General features: G+C 29.3%; 1 protein-coding gene across 1 annotated transcript; it reads right to left on the reverse strand.

Annotated features, from left to right (window-relative positions):
- Nucleotides 1-14,979: 14,979 nt before the first annotated feature.
- LOC106446917 (osmotin-like protein) lies at nt 14,980-15,961 on the reverse strand. Its single transcript, XM_013888736.3, has one exon. The coding sequence runs from the start codon at nt 15,908-15,910 to the stop codon at nt 15,158-15,160; it is 753 nt and encodes a 250-aa protein (XP_013744190.2). The 5' UTR covers nt 15,911-15,961; the 3' UTR covers nt 14,980-15,157.
- Between the last annotated feature and the right edge of the window lie 310 nt (nt 15,962-16,271).

Below are 16,271 nucleotides of genomic sequence, written 5' to 3' on the forward strand. Positions count from 1 at the left end.
CAGGAAAATAAATAATAAGTAAATAATATAAATATATAATATATGAATTATATATATAATAATAAGTAAATACACAATTTGTTTTAAAAAATGGAAAAAGTTCATTAAGCATTAAACATCTATCTTAAAATATAAAATATATGATAAAAGTAAATACACAATTTAAAAAAAAATGGAAAAAGTACATTAAGATTTAAATATCTATTTTAAAATATAAAATATAGATATTACGTAAATAAAAAATATAAGAAATGGAAATAAACATTTTAAAAAATGGAAAAAGTACATTAAGATTTAAACATTGATCTTAAAATGTACATATATCTTAAAATGGTAGTAAATTATATAAAAATGGAAATACCACATTTAACAAAAAAAAAAAAAAAATGTATAGTTTTACATCAAGAAAGTCCCTATAAAACTCATTATTCCATCAACATCAACCTCACACTATCAAGGAAAACTTCAAAGCACTCGAGCAAAAAAATGGTTCCACCATCAACTCTTGCCGTCCCAAAAACCTTTAATGACCTTGAAAGAGATTTTTTATAACAACGAACTTTTTGTTAGGTGGATTCATTGTTGGGAAACCCGCAACTTTCAAAAACCAAACTTATTCATGGGAATTGAATTGCTTTTCATAGACTCAAATGTATTCTTACAAATTTAAATTAATCAAATCCATAATTTTATTGTTAATATTCGTACCAACTCTTTCATGATCAAACCATTACAGTTAATAATCATTCAAGCGTTTATCCCGAAACACTTCCTTCCTCGCCAAATCAGGTATTGGTTCATGTTGGTTTAGTATTGTTTTTGGTTTATTAACCAGTTTAGGATGGTCCTATTGTAAATATAATTTAAGTTGGTTTAGCATATATTATGCTTAAAATAACTTAAATTAAATAATAGTAATATTATGCTTAAAATATAATTTTAGAGAGTTTTCAAATATAGTTTACAGAACATTATAGGTGATGAATTTAATTTATTAAATTCATTTATTATTTAAAACTAAGTTTTTTTAAAAAACATTCTGAGTTATAAATATCAATTATGGATTGGTGAGTATAACATGAAGACAAAACTATAAATATTTGATTTTCAAGATAAGAAATTCAGCTTTTATTCAGTTACTCAATATATAATATCTTGAATTATTTTTAAAAAATATACATAATTTATATATATAGATTAATCTTCCAAACTTAAACAATTATATTATATATGAATGATGTTTTTAAATAAAAATAATTTCTGATGTAAAATAAAAAATAAAAAAAACAAATGGTTATTTTTAAATAAAGGAAGTAATTTACATTATACTATCATTTAACAAGTATTAGATATGTTTTGATATATCATTATTTTCTATATCCAGAAAACAATAAATTGTTAAACATCAATATTATCTAGGTTAAGTATACGAACAACACAAATTCAAACATCAAAAAATATTTACATAAACATTATAATACAATAATTTAATCAAAAAATACAATTCGAAAAAACAATATTCAAAAGAATAGTTATATACTTAATATGTGAAAATCAAAGATATTTTTGCTAAAATTGTACTTACCTGGCCAAGGAGATCGACCATCTTTTTACGGATCGACCGATTGTTGAGCATGTGGTCGATCCAAAAATACTCTGCAGTTTAATTAAATATCTAAACATTTATTCCAACACTCAACATATAGTTTTGCTAAATATGTTAACTAGATAGCCAACAAAATTACAAAAAAAGATATTTAAATAGTAAAAAATATGTTAATTTAACGTGTTAAAATATAAAAATAAATTTTAATTATGACATGCATCTTAACATTTATATAAATATATATCATAACCTAAATATAAATAATTTAACAACTTAAATTAGAAAAAAAAATCCCGGGCGTAGCCCGGGTTAATCCCTAGTACTAATAAAGCCTCTTATGAATATCCTTTTAAAAATTGTTATGGGAAATTATTATTTTTCATTCAGATTGTGATTCTCTTGATAAAAAAATCACCTGATTATTATTATTATTAGTTTTATTATTATTATTATTATTATTATTATTAGTTTTATTATTATTATTATCATTTTTATTGTTATTAGTGGCACATTAATAGAATAAGAATACCTTTACAAATTACAACATATATGGTCGAACTCTTTTTTTTTTTGTCACAGAAATTTCATTAATAATAAAAAGAGAGAATGTACCCAAAACATGGCACAAACTCAGAAGTCTATTACACAGAAGATAAAATATGAAGAGCCTTTTTGGCTAAGGTATCAACAATCGAGTTCTTTGATCGGGGGAGATAAGAGAAACCGATTGATGCAAATCCAGAGGAGATCGAACGGATGTTGGAGCCAATTCCGATGACTTCTTTAGACTATAGGTTGCTGGAGATAGCTCTGATGAGCGTTGAATTGTCGAAGAAAGCCTTGAATTTTGGGAACTCTAAAGTTAGCTCCAAGCAAAGGACCGATCGCATCGCGATAGCCTTTGCGAGTAGGGGAAAACCAATGTAGCAATGACCCAAGGATCCATGGACCGGAGCTTCTAGATCGTGGCCTGGGGGACTCTCCTTTACTTCACAACAAGAATGTAACAGATGTATACACAATTTTGAAGAAATTTATCTTTTTTTTTGGCCAATAGAAGAAATTAATCTTAATTTTCTGAAATCCTTTGATGCAGCAGATGTATACACAATCAGTAGGATTGAAATATGGCTCTTCGCGTTGAACCGTTGAGAACACTCAACTTCTTAAAATAGTTCAGCCAACTTCTAATAATCCATGCTTAACTCAATCTCCCTTGAGTTTAACTCCCACTAAGAACAAAAAAACGCATACTCTACGAAGCAAGGGATGTGACAGTTTGTTGTTTGCGGCCGATTGTGTTGTCTAGTCTAGTCCTTGCAAAAGCACGTTGAACCATCTCTTTCCAATCCAGGTGCCATGACCTAGTTCAAAATCCAGCGAGCTAAGCTTACGATGTCAGCGTGATTCACATCTAGAACTAGTTGGACCACTTAAATGACTGTGGTTGGACCATGTTTTAGTCTTAGACCATGGGGCAAGGGGGCCTAGGCCCCGGGGCCCAAACTTTTTTTTCCATATATAATATCAACAAGGGTCCGATTTTTAGAAAAAAATAGGTATAAAGGGGCCCAAAAAATTCAAATTAGTTATATATGTACGTAAAAAAAATATTAAAATTTATTTTGCCCAAGGGCCCATAGATTCATTGGGCCGGCCCTGAGTCTAAGAGCATCTCCATTAGTGAACTTATGGGGGTTCACACAGATTCCCAAAAAAAATATATTAAAATAATGAATAGTGATGAACCTGGCTCTTCTCAACTCTTCCCAGTGAACCTGGCTCTTCTCAACTCTTCCCAGTGAATCTGTGTCTGACGGGTTCATCACTGTTTCGTGGGTTTCACGACACGTGGTGGTCCACAATTAGTTCGATTTTTTTTTCTTTTTAAATTAAACAAAAAAATTAATAATAAAAAATTATAAATTTGAATCCGAAGAGGGGGTTCACTAATTGGGATGCTCTAATAGTCCGATGATGATCCGGATCACCCACATGTTATAAAAAATGAGATCCATACAATTATCATCATCAAGATCTACATTCTACCATAAACAGTGAGCCCTACCGTTATATCTCGTTTTTCAGTTTGTTTTTGCCTTGGAATCACTGTAAACTCCGGCGTATATGAAGGCCACACCATTTTATAGTTTCATTTCTCTCAAAATTCTTTAATCTTCCATGATATGCAGAAACCCATATGATTTTCTGCTTGCAATCTAAATGTTGTTTTACGAGCTGGATCCAAAAACGTTATAAGGATGCTGCATTCGTTATTGTTCTTTGATATTAATCCGCAAAGATAGTTAGCTATTTAAAGTAGGTAAGTGGTTTTATTGGAAGACGCAGTGGATTGTTTTGCGAATCCACGAAAAACAACAATAAATATTTGTATTCACCAATTTAAATATCTGTGAAGATACCTCAACTGTCAAGGGCACTTGTGGTCATAACTCTCTTGTTTCACCAAAAAAATTGTAGCAGTGATCATTTTTATTGTTAACCTTAATCAAAATTTTAAACTTCGGAAATCTATACCAATTTCCCTATAATTATATCTATGCTTACCAAAAGTGTTCCACAAATAGTACATCTAAAACTGATAAGCTCCCTAAACTAGTTTAAGAACTATAAACACGCAAACATTTTAGTTTATTCAGAGTTAATATATGACATTTGAAGAAAAAACAATGCTGATAAAAGGCATTTTGAAACTGTCTTATATATTTATCAGATAATTTGGCAATTTGTAGTAGCTGGTTTCTGTTGAATACAGATTTGGCAATATGAAAATCGACAGATTTTTTTTTATGGTAATTTGTGAAAGACAACATCCAACAAGGTATTGTGGACAATCTGGAGTCAAATACGGCATCAGCAAAATTTGGTAAACACTATTATCTCATGGCAGGGCCAGTCACTGAATACAATGATGTCTCATGGTCACTTATCACAGCTAAATTCTCTTCCACTAGAATAAATTATTGGATGTTATTTTTTTTCGTGGAATAGTTTGGTGCAATGTGTTAAATATACAAGAACATGTGGAACAAACGTTATGGATGAAAAAGTTTAACAACAAAATTTATAATATTTTCTACAATAAATATCAAACCTTAACAACACAATTTATAATATGTTCGAGTGGCTTTTGGTTGAAGAACCGTATTTATTGATGAAACTATTTTAACACGTACATTATTTTTAATTATTTTCGGGTGTAAACAATAAAATAAAGACTCACGTAACCATAATAGTTGGTATAAGCAAACACAACATATTCGCAGCATAATACGAAACATTTTTTGCTAATGCAATGTGAGTAAGTAACTAAATTTTTTTAAAATATGTCGTTGAACTATTGTGGCTCTTAAAATTTGTAAATGATAACACATACTGTATTGTTAAGGGCTGAGTTTTTTTTTTGTGTTTGAAAGTTTGTGTTATTAACTTCGAAGTTGATTTGGAAAAGCGAATAAATGAATACCATTTTTTATAATATAGATTAACCACTTTGATAAAGAAAACCGGGTGAAATGTCATACCAAAAAGCTTGTTGTTTCGCTAATGTTTTATAGTTATGAATTTGAAGATGACGGAGAGTGAACTAAATTCCCATGTTTCGGTTTCTGGTTCGAGAAAGTTAAAAAAACAGTCTGGAACTCTTTTTGGTAATTAGAAAAATCGTCGGACTGGTGAACCCTGCATTGTTTGGTGAAAGAAAAATAAACTTTTAACTAAAGATAATGCGACAAGTCGACTGTGTGATATTTGTGAAAACCTATCAAATGCCTGCATCAGTTCAATGCCATATCTATTCCGACTTCGAAAGGTCAGCTTACGTCTCACCGCGTCCTATGAATATAAAATAAATAAGTGGGATCACAATAAAATTTCAAGATTCAAATAATAAATTTTATTTAATTGCTCAAATTTTTTTGTGTGGACCAGTTGCATGCGCTCGTCGCCTTTGGGGACATGAGGAAACATGAACGACCGTATGACGTACTTCACGGTCCGCACAACACACCACTTGTTTTCCACTTTGTTATCTCTCTTACTTTTGTTTTGTTAGGTCAATTCTTCGAAATCTAAAAGCTTCTAATAAACTTATTTTATTTCGTTGGTATTTCTCTTAATGGTATTTCGTGGAACAACAATCCCTATCTACAAAAACTAACAAGTTTATCTACTCATCGTTGGAGTAATTTGAACTTCATAACAATAAAATATGATGTATTTAATTGCAAGTGAACAAGATTGAATTTTGACAAATTATTTGGACGATTTTTTATTTAGTTGTTATGGGGCGAGTATGTTTTTTCTACAGTTTGTTATTTTCTTACGTAAACAATTATTACTAATTTGTGTTTTTATATAGTTTTTTTTGTCCGTTGTATTTTTCATATAGTTAACTTATAGATTTTAAATAAATATTGCAGAATGCATGATTTTTGTATCTTGCTATTTTTATGTAGACATTTACTTTATTGATGGCTTTATATTTCCGTAAACGTGTGAATTATTATTTTTGAAACTTATCATAAAATACTATATACGAATGTATTTGAAAAATGATCATATTTATTAAAACTTATTCAAAAACTAGCGCTACACTTTCATCCATATTGCTGGGGTATTTTCTGGATATGGTAGGAGACATTTCAAAGGATAAGAAACTATTTGAAGCAATGCAATCTGATCTGAAAAATGTCTTTTTTAGGTAAAAGATAGAATTCCCTGATTAACAACAATAAATATAAAATAATAAATATAGTCGATAAACATAAATATTATAAACTAATAACTTAATATAAATAAAACTATAACCATTTCTTGAAATTTGATTGGAAATTCCTAACTTGGATTACACCAGTTATGCGAGCTAAATAAAAAAACAGAAGTTCTCCTAAACGCACAACAGCTTAGTTATGAAATATATTTACATATATACATCTAACATCTTGGTTAAGATATATGATAAAATTTAATTATTTAAAGCATCGTATTATGTCGTGACCAAAATATTGTTTGGATCCCTGATAATATGACCCATTAAAAAAATGTTATGGCGCATATAAAAACTAAGCCACTACTCCAAGAGGCAAGGCTATTTGGCATGACCAAATGCTCTTTCAAGGTTATTTCGAAGACAAAATTGCGTCCTGATTTATAAAATTACAGAATTCGGAAATTATTTACAAAATGTTCCAAGAAGATACAGAGGTGAGAATACCTATAGCTTTAAAAAAAGAAAAAAAAAACTAAAGCTTTTTGTATGCCTTTCATGTTAGGTTCTTCTCTGTTGCAAATGAAACGAAGAATAACACGTAATCGGAAGCCCAGTTTGAAGAAACCGAATATTTCGTTTGGGCCAAATGCTGAATTGACCTTTATGGATCATGAATTGAAATGTTTTTTGAGCTAACCCTTATTTTACATAACTTTTCTTTTTAATAAAAAGGGACATTAATCTAACTATTATGCTTTTAACCATCAACTTATAAAATACTACTCCCTCCGTTTTTTTATATAAGTCGTTTTAGAGGAATTTTTATGTTCCAAATTATATGACGTTTTCGGTTTTCTATGTAAAATTTATTAACACTTAATGTTATATGACCAATGATAATATACCTTCTATTTTATTATTGGTTGATTTGTGGTTAGGTAAATAATTAATGATGTTTTTGTTTAGAAAATATAAAAAATTAATGATTTTTTAATTTACGTGTATAATTCTAAAACGACTTATATTAAAAAACGGAGGGAGTATTAAATTAAATAATAAAAATAAAAAGAAGAAATTAACTCTTCAGACTTATCATGTGGTGGTGAGGGATTACTCTCTACTGATTACTGAACATCATTGTCCTAAAATATATGTTTGTGTCTTTTCATGATTAATTGATTCCACACAATATTCCTTTATGTCTCCGAGTTAAAACCCTTAGACCGATGATGTGTTGGTAAGTGATGCTGCAATAATTTCCGATAATTGTGCCTTTTCATAGAGTATGCATTTTTTTTCCCGCAATCTTTAGAACTTCATTAAGATCTTGATATCAATGTTACCAAATATTTATTATTTTTAATTTTCATCTTTTTCACTGAATATGCTTTCAAAGATTAACAAAGCATCAATTACAATAAAAACCTGCTATCACCAACTATACCTGATATCAAGCTTAACTGCGAGATTTTGACCATGTCTACTTTGTGTGAACTTGAACCCGTTGCTTGACGTTTCTTGACTTTTGTATCATACTACTAAATTTGGATCTAAATTTCTGAGCCTAAATTTAAATCTCAACATAAATAAATAATTTTGGCAAATACAAATTTATTGTCTGTTCTCGTTGATCGATGCGGATATATTCTGTGTTGAGATGAAAAATAAACATGAAACTTTTCTAAAAAAATACTTATTTTCTTAATAGCACAACGGTTTTAAAAAAGACAATGTTTAACAAATTATGGCAACTTTACAAAACGAATTTTTTTAGTGAAAAAGAACTTCGTAAAACAAAGTTAAAATTAGGGGAAAAATTACTTAGGAGCTCATTTAGAAATGTTTCATGTGTCATTAACTATAACAACAACTAGATTTTGACCTGCATGGGTATTTTTTTAAAAAAATATGATATTATTTAATTTTTATATCACTATTTAGGGTTGGGCAAAAAACTTGAATTCGAAAAATTGAACAATCCGAATAAGTAGTACTAAATCCGACCAGAATTGATTAAATATCCGAATTATTCAAAAATTTGGTATTTGAAGAACTGAAATCTAATCCGATCCGAACCGAAGTATTTTAGGTATCCAAAATATATTTATATACTTATATATATTAATTATTTTTAGATTATATATATATATATATAAACATCCAGAATATATATGATACTTTTAAGTTTGCTTAAATGCTTGAAAATATATACAAATAATCAAACGTAAATATCATAAATAGTTAAAATATACTCAAAACTCCAAAAATACTTAATAATTATTAATTCTCTATCCAACTATTTAAACCAAACCTATTTAAATTGATTATCCAAATCCGAACCAAATCCTCAAAGATCTGAAATGAACACGAAATTCCAAAAAAGACCCGAAAACGAACCCGAACGCCCACCCCTAATCAGTATTTTATATATATATATATCCTATATGTGTCATCATAGGTTACAAAATATGTGTTATCATATAATTAATCATATTTTATACGTACCATCAAATAAGTTTTCTTATAATTAATAATATTTTATACGTATAATCATATAAATAATCACATAAATTAAATTTTAAAATTTAATGTGAAATATAAAAACCATAATTTAAGTTGGTGTTTGAAATTGGGCTTTGTATTGTATTTTTCTTATATATATTGAAAACATTTTTATAATAGTTATTGGAAAATATGTTACTAAAAATCAAATTTTGAATATATGTTTATTTTTGAATGAATTTTTGATATAAATCAATTTTAAATTATTATTTTTATTTGAATATATATATATCAAGTAACATTACTTATAGACCAATTACTTTTTTAATATAATGGACTTCCAATTTTTTTAGTAGCATAAGTCCATTATTTTTTTTTAACTTACTGCTATCCATGTTTCCAAACAGTACTATTTTTTTTAACTACTATCCATATTGCCAAACAATCTCAATGTGTACTTCAACTTTAATAATATAGATTACTTACTCCCCATGTTTTTAAAAGATGCATGTTTATGCAAAACGAATCTTTGTAGTGAAAAAGAACTTTGTAAACAAAGTTAAAATTAGGGGGAAAAGTTACTTAGGAGCTGATTTAGAAATGTTTCATGTGTCATTAACTATAACAACAATTATTTACTCTCCATGTTTTTAAAAGATGCATATTTATGTGTTTGTACACATTAAAAACATAAATTTTGATAATAAGTTTATTTTTTTATAAATATCATTTTCCCATAATTTTAAATCTATAATATTTAAAAGTTTTTTTTGAAGTTTACAATTTATCATATTAACTAATAAAAATGCATTAAAATACATTTTTTTAAAAAATTATCTTTTAAAATCAGATGGAATAAAAAGGAAGCACTCTTTTTTAGCACTTTTTATTATCTTCACAAACATAAAAACAGTAGAGGCACCTGACTCCCACCATCATATTTCCGTCCGCCATAGCTAAAGTTACTTTTTATTCATGTTTTTCTTAATAGGATTTTTACTAATAAAAGTGCTAGTTGTAGACTTTCGTTTGTGAGTTTATGCTTTAAATGGGTTGTGTTATTATCTCAAAATGTACGTATATGAAGAATGTTTAATACAATAACTCTGACCTATCCACTATTATATTATTTTTTATTAAGCACCCCCTTATAAGCACTGGGGTTAAAGATGTCTTTAGTGTGTTGAAATCATCATTAATGTATTTTTCTATTTTTTTCTCTAAAATAAGAAATTCTATAATAGAGATAAATTTGTTTTCAACGTATTCTTCATTCTTTTTCTTTAAAAATGAATATTTTTGATATATATTTTTTATAATTTTACAAATAATATCTTTTATTTGTAAAAGTTAAAAACCAACCCAATTTAGTTTAACATTCATAAAATTATGATATTATTTACACTGAATATTTTTATAGAAACTGTTATGTAAATAAAAAGTATGATTATATTTTTTATATAAACGGTATATTTTCACTAAAAAATATTTGTTTTGCTTAAAATTGTTAAAGTAAAAAGTTAAAAGATCATTTTGTGAAAAAAAATATGCTTATATTATAGAGGAATGCTATTTTTTCCTTTAAATATAGATGTAAAAATAACAATCTCTATTTTAGAAAAAAAAATAAAATAGGGTTGAAGTGATTTTACCTCTAAATATCAATACAATACTAAAAGGGGGATATAAGCCATGGAGAGGGTGTCCACGTAGGATAGGAAAATCAACCAATCAGAGAGCCCGAAATTGCCACGTCATCTCATTATTTTTTCGTAAAAAAACAATGCGAAGGAAAGGATCGAACCCGGGTTAGTAAGACATAAATATATGGCAGTTACCACTAAGCCATTGAAACTTTCTTGGACACATATACAAGAACGACTAAGTATGTAATCACAAACTCTTATGTACATTTACAATAATATGAATTCAACTTTCAAGACTCCGATACTTTGTTTTGTAAAAAAAATAAGTAAGTGACTAAGCTAATATATTCTTTGAAAGTGTAATAATGTTGACAAATATGAAAAATCATAGATTTTTGTTTTCGTGACAAAGTTAAGAATTTTGTAAAAGTAAGTTTAACATATAAATTTTCGTGACAAATATGAAAAAGCATAGATTTTTGTACAATTTTGACAAAACAACTCAAAACATAGTTCTCTAATGTCTTATATAAAATATTATTTAATGATGCAATAATTAAATATATCAATTCAATAAATTTTGTAATTTATAGACAAAACAATAACACAAATTTTTTTGAAACATTTGTTTAACCTATCGATTTTTTTTCATGAGAATCCAACTAAACAAGATAAAGAAAAATTAGATTTACAAATATTTAATTACCATTTTATTCAATTTTGATTAATTTCAAATTGTAATAATGTATTTTTTTGAAGTTACAAAAAATAATGTTCTTTCTTTATTACACTAGCATTATATATAGATTCTATATACCCAAATAAATATAATATAACAACATAAGCTTACTTTCCCTCATTCATATGAAAACTTTTTAAGTTATCCACCAAAGAAAATTAATTAAATCAGTCAAATTGTTAAATACAACAAATAAATATATAATTTTAAACTCATGTTAATTGTGGATCAATGAAATAATGTTCAAATAATTGTGGATCAATGAAATAATGTTAATCCTGCTGATCCTCAATTTGATTAATTTCAAATTGTAATAATGTATCTTTTTGAAGTTACAAAAAATAATGTTCTTTCTTTATTATACTAGCATTATATATAGATTCTATATACACAAATAAATATAATATAACAACATAAGCTTACTTTCTCCGATTCATATGAAAACTTTTTAAGTTATCCACCAAATAAAATTAATTAAATCAATCAAATTGTTAGAATACAACAAATTAATATATAATTTTATTTTAAATTAAATTATTTAAAAGTGTATTTTCATTAAAAACAAAATAATAAATAAGTAAAACTGATTTGATCGTAATTTTTATGACTTATATACATATATATATATATATATATATATATATATATATATATATATATCAATTATGTGAAAGAAATAGAAGCTTAATATGGGAAAAAAATCTTAAATACAAAAAACTCTAAAAATTAACAAAAAAAAACTAATAAATTAAACTATGATATCACTTGAAAGCTTTTTAGACAATATTAATAAAATATTTAAGCGATAATTAGACAAATTTGATTTTTTTTCCAGCCAAAAGTTTATTATTAATTAGCATCAGTTATTTCAAGATGTTTAAGAAATGATGGACAAAAAAATAGGATGGACATAAATGATATATGAACTATGAATAGTATTTTGTAAAACTAACTTATATAACACATATGCACATCCATTTTCAAGTCCTTATGATGTCTAAATTCAATTTCTTCAGATGAGTTATTTCACAAAGAGATCGTATGAGATATTGTTTTGATATTCAGATTTGTTTCTTGACTGTTAAGAATTGATAACTGTAAAAATGTCTCATTCGAATATGATATGTTTATAACCGAATCCCCAACATGAGACAAGTTTGTTTAAAAAATAAATAATTTCATTTTTCTTATATTATATAATAAATATATATTATTTATTGATAATAAAAATATAGTTATTCATCTATCACAAATATCTATGCAAATATGTGAATCAAATACAACAATCAAACAACATAATGATTTCCACAAAGAAAATATAAAAATATATATATATATATGCTATGTAGTCTTATTTTATATTCTTTAAATAATATATTATAATATTATACATTATTTTTTTAGAATTGAGAAATACATATAATATCTTATCCGCGCGTAGCGCGGTTAAAAAATCTAGTTATTATAGAGGCAAATATAGAGGTGGCCTGAGATGATCTAAAGTAGCTAATCTTGTGGTTTATGATGTTCAACAATAATTTTTCTTTTTGGAAATTTATCAAAAAATAGCTTTTGGACCGTTCAGATTTACTGGTAATTTCGCACAAAGTACAAAATAGCTTCTGGACCGTTCAGACTTCAGATTTTGAAATCTTGCTCAGTTTTTTTTTGGTGCTAAAAATATTACTTGATAACCCGAGATAGTTAATAAATTGTTTACATTTCACTTCCATTTTAAATACGAGTAAACTCGTGAAAGAAAATATCGTACAGACGAGCACAAATAATAGGTGAAATAACAAGACACTGTGTCAGCCTGCTCCGCATGCATGTCTCGAATAAAACAATGTACTTTTTTTTTTGTGTTATTATTGAAAATAGTTTATTCTTAAACCAAAACGTAAGACCATCATTAACGCTGGGTCCTTAGTGGGTTTTTAAAGAAAATAATCCATTTAATTAATTCAAAACAAAATAAATTAGGAGTTACCGATCCTTAACTAAGTGTTTTTGGAAGCGTTTTTAAGTGGGTTTTTAAACCACGTGTCAGCGTGGGAACCATTCTAATTTTTTTCTCTCATTTGGCACCATTTCTCGTAATCTCCGGGAACCATAATCGAAACGGCGACAGACGACGATGACTCTCCTCACGGCGTCTCCTCCGGCGTTTGTCGTGTTCTCCGTCAGAAGTCAGAAGAGCGATCGAAACCACCACGGACGACGAATGTGGTGAACGCAGCGGTGGTGAAGACCCGACATTAAGGTAGCGGTGAACGCAGATTCTCTCAGGTGTGTGGTGAACGCAGCGGTGGTGAAGACCCGTATCATTAAGGTAAACCCCATCCATCATCGATTCAATATTCAAAACATCTCTGCTTCTGATTAATTAAGCTCCACTGGATATTTTTGTTTTTGGTTTCTTAGGGTAAAGGCTTCATCTTTGGTTTGTTTACAGGAAACAGTGATGTCTCGTTTATTCTTGGAAGCTTCAATGGCTTGTGTTTCTGGAAATCCGATCCTTAATGATGAAGAATTTGATCAGCTCAAACTCAAACTTAAGGTTCTATCCCACTCAAAATACACATATCCTCATTCCTCTGAGCTTCAGTTTTTAAGGATTCTTTCTGCTTCTATAGATAGCGAGATTGTGTGTGAGGGTCCAAGGTGCAGTCTCGGTATGTGTTATTATTGTTCTGTTATGATACGCTTGTATGTGCTGTATGTATTGGCATTTAACTTACTACTGTTTTGACACTTTTCTTATGATGATACGTTCTGTTTCTTTGGTTCTTCTTATAGGTTATACCATTTGACAATAAGGGACAGCTCAAGGAAGCTTTTAATATCGTCACTTTGTGTATCTGCTAGTGATCATTTGTTTCCAACCGTCAGATTATTTCGCAAATCATTATTGACTATGTCTTCTTGGCTCTTTACGGTATTGTTATTCTGTGGATATTTTAAAACTAAATGATATATTGACTGCATTGTATCTCTTGTGTATTATGTGAATTGCATTCTATCGTCACGAGCATTGAGAGCTTTTTATCTCTTGTGTATTATGTGAATTGTATTCTTGTGTATTATGAGTCCCAGACTTGTAAAGAATCTTTAGTACTCAACTTGTAAAGAATCAAACATGCTTGTGTCTATATAATCACAACACTCTTGCGATCTCTATTTATTCACAACAACAAAGTCATCTTCTCTCTTTAATCACAACACTCTTGGTTCTAGATTTTTTTTTCACAACAACAAAGTCATCTTATCTCTTTAATCACAACACTCTTGGTTCTATATATATGGCGTAAATTTGGACGTGATGAAGACAACAACTAAGCTCGGAAGTATCAACAACTGAAAAATGATTTGATTGAACATATATGACGTAAATTTGGACGTGATGGAAACAACTATGTTTTTCCAAATTATTCTTGATTATTATACTAGTCTTTATTTTTATGTTTTTTTTTTAAAAAAATCTATGTATTAAATGTTATCTTTTAATATGTTTTATTTAGTAAATAAATTTTATCTTAAATTTTTTTTTTTTTTAAGAACTCCTAGTTAAGAAACTCCCATTGGACCGTTCAAAATGGAAGTTTCTTAACTAGAGTTCTTAACCCCACTTAAGTACATTTAAAATATTAAATAATTATTAAGAAACTCATTTAAGAATCATGGGATAATCATGCTCTAAGTTTTTAGTTTTTCCATCAAGATAAAAAGAGAACCAAACTCACAAGAGGCAATCTAAAAGATATTACTCCACATTATTTCATGGTTGCACTATATAATTTGAACAACTATATAACAGAACCGGGAAAGAGCAAACTAAAACCATTCCAAACAAACCAAACCAAACAGAAGGATAAGAGATCGGTGCAATATTACGATTACAACCGTAGAACAAGTCGAACACGAGATACACATTAGTGGCAGAAGATGACTTTGAGTTCTCTAGGAGAAGAACAGTCATGCATAAGCGAAAGACTATCATGAGCAAAAGTCATAGTCGAAGGACACGCGTGCTTAAAGAACAGAGAGTGGCTCGAAGCTCGACACGTCTGAGGACTATTGTAATGATTCCTACAACACAACTCATCCGTACGGAACGCCTCACACCCACTCTTACAAGCCACCACGTGTCCACCGTGTGACCGGAGCTGAAGATGAGCTGGACACGTTTTCAAGAGGTCTTCGCGACAACCTATGACGGGACAAACACCACGGCCTTCGTGAGGAGTCACAGTCATCGGAACGTTGAAACCGTCGACGAGAGAGACACCGTAGGAGGATAAATCTTGGTGTCCACCGTGGTGGAGATCGAACTGAGCGAGAGAAGCAGGAGTTGCGCCCCCGAGACCGTTACATTCGAGACGGTGACCGCAGTCTCCGGTGACACAAGAAAAGTTGCCGTTGTAGTGGGAGCAGCCGGTTCGGCCCCATATGCGACCGGACCAGTGGGTAGATGGTGGGAAAAAGGAGCGGTGGGTGTTGGTTGGGAGAGCGAAGCCACCTTTTTCAAGGACGGGGTGGCCAGCGTTGGGCTGAATGGCTGGCCAGACGGTGAAGGGACAGTGGTTGACGACGGTGAGGAAGAGACGGCCGGTGTCTGCGGAAGTAGCGAAGGAGATGAGGAGTAGGAGGAAGGAAGCGGCGAGAGGAAGAGAGGCTTTAGCCATTTGTGTTTTTTTTTTTGTTTTTGGTATTCTGTAGCTGTAGGTGAACGTGACTTTGCAACGTGTATATATATGTACATAGAGCTGTGCATAAGATTATGTTCGTAGAGTGACGAAAATACCCTTTGAGATATTTGTGGTAATCAGGGGAAGTATTTGGTATGTGCGTTTTACGGAGATGAAGGGCTGCAAAGTTTGATGGGGAATTAGTTTTTTTTGAGCAACTGATGGGGAATTAGTAATTATTGATTTTCTCAAGAATTCAGTAACATCTCTGATCATATACTGGCTTTTTAACTTCTAAGTTCATATTTAATATTTAAAGCATTTGGTCTTATAAAGATACTCCTGTTTCCTATTATAA

Source organism: Brassica napus, chromosome A4, assembly GCF_020379485.1.
Source record: "Brassica napus cultivar Da-Ae chromosome A4, Da-Ae, whole genome shotgun sequence".
In the NCBI taxonomy this organism is placed as follows: Eukaryota; Viridiplantae; Streptophyta; class Magnoliopsida; order Brassicales; family Brassicaceae; genus Brassica; species Brassica napus.